Below are 1,921 nucleotides of genomic sequence, written 5' to 3'. Positions count from 1 at the left end.
AAAAAAAATGTGTTTGGCCTAATTTGGCGGATAGCCTACCCGGTTAAAGTAGGACACTGGTAAAGGAAGTCAACTGGTGGAGGCTGAGTTTTGCCTTTTGGAACCTGACATACCTTCTCCTCTTACTTCGGTAGAAAGGATACCTCTGCAGGGTGGAATGTCATTACTGTTGAGTAAAGTGAAGATAATGCCCTGTATGTTGGTGCTAACCAGCGTGAGCTGAAGCGACGCCATCTTGGGGCGGATTTTTTGGGAAGCCATGATCCCCTGGGTTGATAAGACGGTCAAGAAGAGACCGTATACAGACAGAAGGGTCGACACCATGATGGGGAAAGCCAGGTAAGGGTAAGCGTTGTCTGCCTGCATCTGAAATGGGGGAATAGGTAATTGAGAACAGGAAACCAACTTATCGTAGCCTACCTTAGAACACAAATTTTAAAGAAAGCAAAGAAAATATATCATCCCAACAGAGCGTTCTTTTAAAATTCAACCCTTTTTCATACTCAGCATTTGTCGGATGTTTGGATATTTCTAAATAAGATGCATCCTTAGATTTTTTCTATTGCCATTCATTTCCTCCGTATTTGATTTCGACACTGCATGAAAATATGTAACAAACGAAGGTGTTGAGGTCTATGGTGGCGTGCAGAACGCCTACTACTGTGGCTGTACATCCCAATATGGGCTGACAGTCTTTGCCAAAGACCTCACATTTGTAGAACTCCAACTGATAATCGAGTCAACCCCCATTTTACCGCCTACCGTGGGACGAGCATGAAGTTGGCGGTACAGCGGGACTGGCGGTAGAACGAAGTTTTCATGTCCTCCTTTAGATACATGTAGCACGGACTGCCCAACTTCAAGGGAATTTGTATACCAATCACTAGATGAAGTAATGAGTTACCTCCCTTCGATCTGTCACTTTGACCTGAGTATGAGCCCTCTCTAAATAAAAGCCCTACGGGCATTCGCCAGCCTGTAAGTTATTGGACTGGTATATAGCGACGCCAGACATTTTGGCAGGAGCCAAGATGGCCCCATGCGACACATTTAATTATGTTTTTTTATGTTGTATTAACCAAGGCTAAAATAGAATAGCATTTTCATAATCAGCGCATCAAATTTAATTGGATTCACACAGTGGGCCAAACTTGATGCTGAATTATAAAGTTATGTTTTATCTTAATTGTACTCTTACTGCATTACCATTGTATTGTGTTCGCTTGCGACACACTACATCAGGTATATCGAGGCGCGATGGGTGAGGAGGGAGCAAATCAGTGAAAAGCGTTTGATCTGGACCTAGGCCTAGCTCGTAGACTTATGTGTGAAAGATTGTTTAGCAACCACCAAGAGGATGTGCCATGCGCCGTGTGCAGCCCAGTGTGTACTGTGTGCCTCTGGCAGCCAGTTCGTTGGCGGTACAACGGCCAAATTTACTGTAGTTTAATAAGGACCCTACATATGAGACTGTTGGCCGATAACGATGTAAAGGCACAAATACTATGTTTATATATAGGGGACGCTTTTCGTACATTGACAAAACCTGGCGGTAAGCGGGGCTGGCGTTACAACGGGAGCGGTACAATGAGGTTTGACTGTACCTCTCTCTTTTTCTTTTCTTAAATCCCTTTGACACCTGCAGTGTCTCTGAATCCAATACCGGATTCTCTCGTGTCTTCCTGACTGTCCTTTCCAGTGAGTGCGTTCCTATAATTATCCACAAGGCAAGGTGTGTTTCTAGGAGTGCTGCATAGTTAATCTTGAACATGGTAATCTCTCTGTTTGTAATTGCTATTTTCCTGACATCTTTAATCACAATAAGATCGTCAAGAATCCCGGAGTCATAGTTCTGATATTGTTATTCCAGCGTTCGAGGTTTATTGTATTTGGGTTGTTCTGTGGTGTGTCCTTGTTCTCC

General features: G+C 43.6%; 1 protein-coding gene across 1 annotated transcript in view; it reads right to left on the bottom strand.

Annotated features, from left to right (window-relative positions):
• The window catches only part of LOC101852378 (organic solute transporter subunit alpha-like), an 8,252-nt gene that overhangs the window by 2,320 nt on the left and 4,011 nt on the right, over nucleotides 1-1,921 (bottom strand). The window contains exon 4 of the mRNA XM_013091175.2: nucleotides 114-420. Within this exon, the coding sequence (XP_012946629.2) occupies nucleotides 114-420 (307 nt within the window). The remainder of the gene's footprint in view (nucleotides 1-113; nucleotides 421-1,921) is intronic.

This window comes from Aplysia californica, unplaced genomic scaffold (genome assembly GCF_000002075.1).
Source record: "Aplysia californica isolate F4 #8 unplaced genomic scaffold, AplCal3.0 scaffold00029, whole genome shotgun sequence".
NCBI classification, from domain to species: Eukaryota; Metazoa; Mollusca; class Gastropoda; order Aplysiida; family Aplysiidae; genus Aplysia; species Aplysia californica.
Note: the sequence above shows the minus strand (reverse complement) of the source record. Positions and strands in the feature narration are given on the sequence as shown.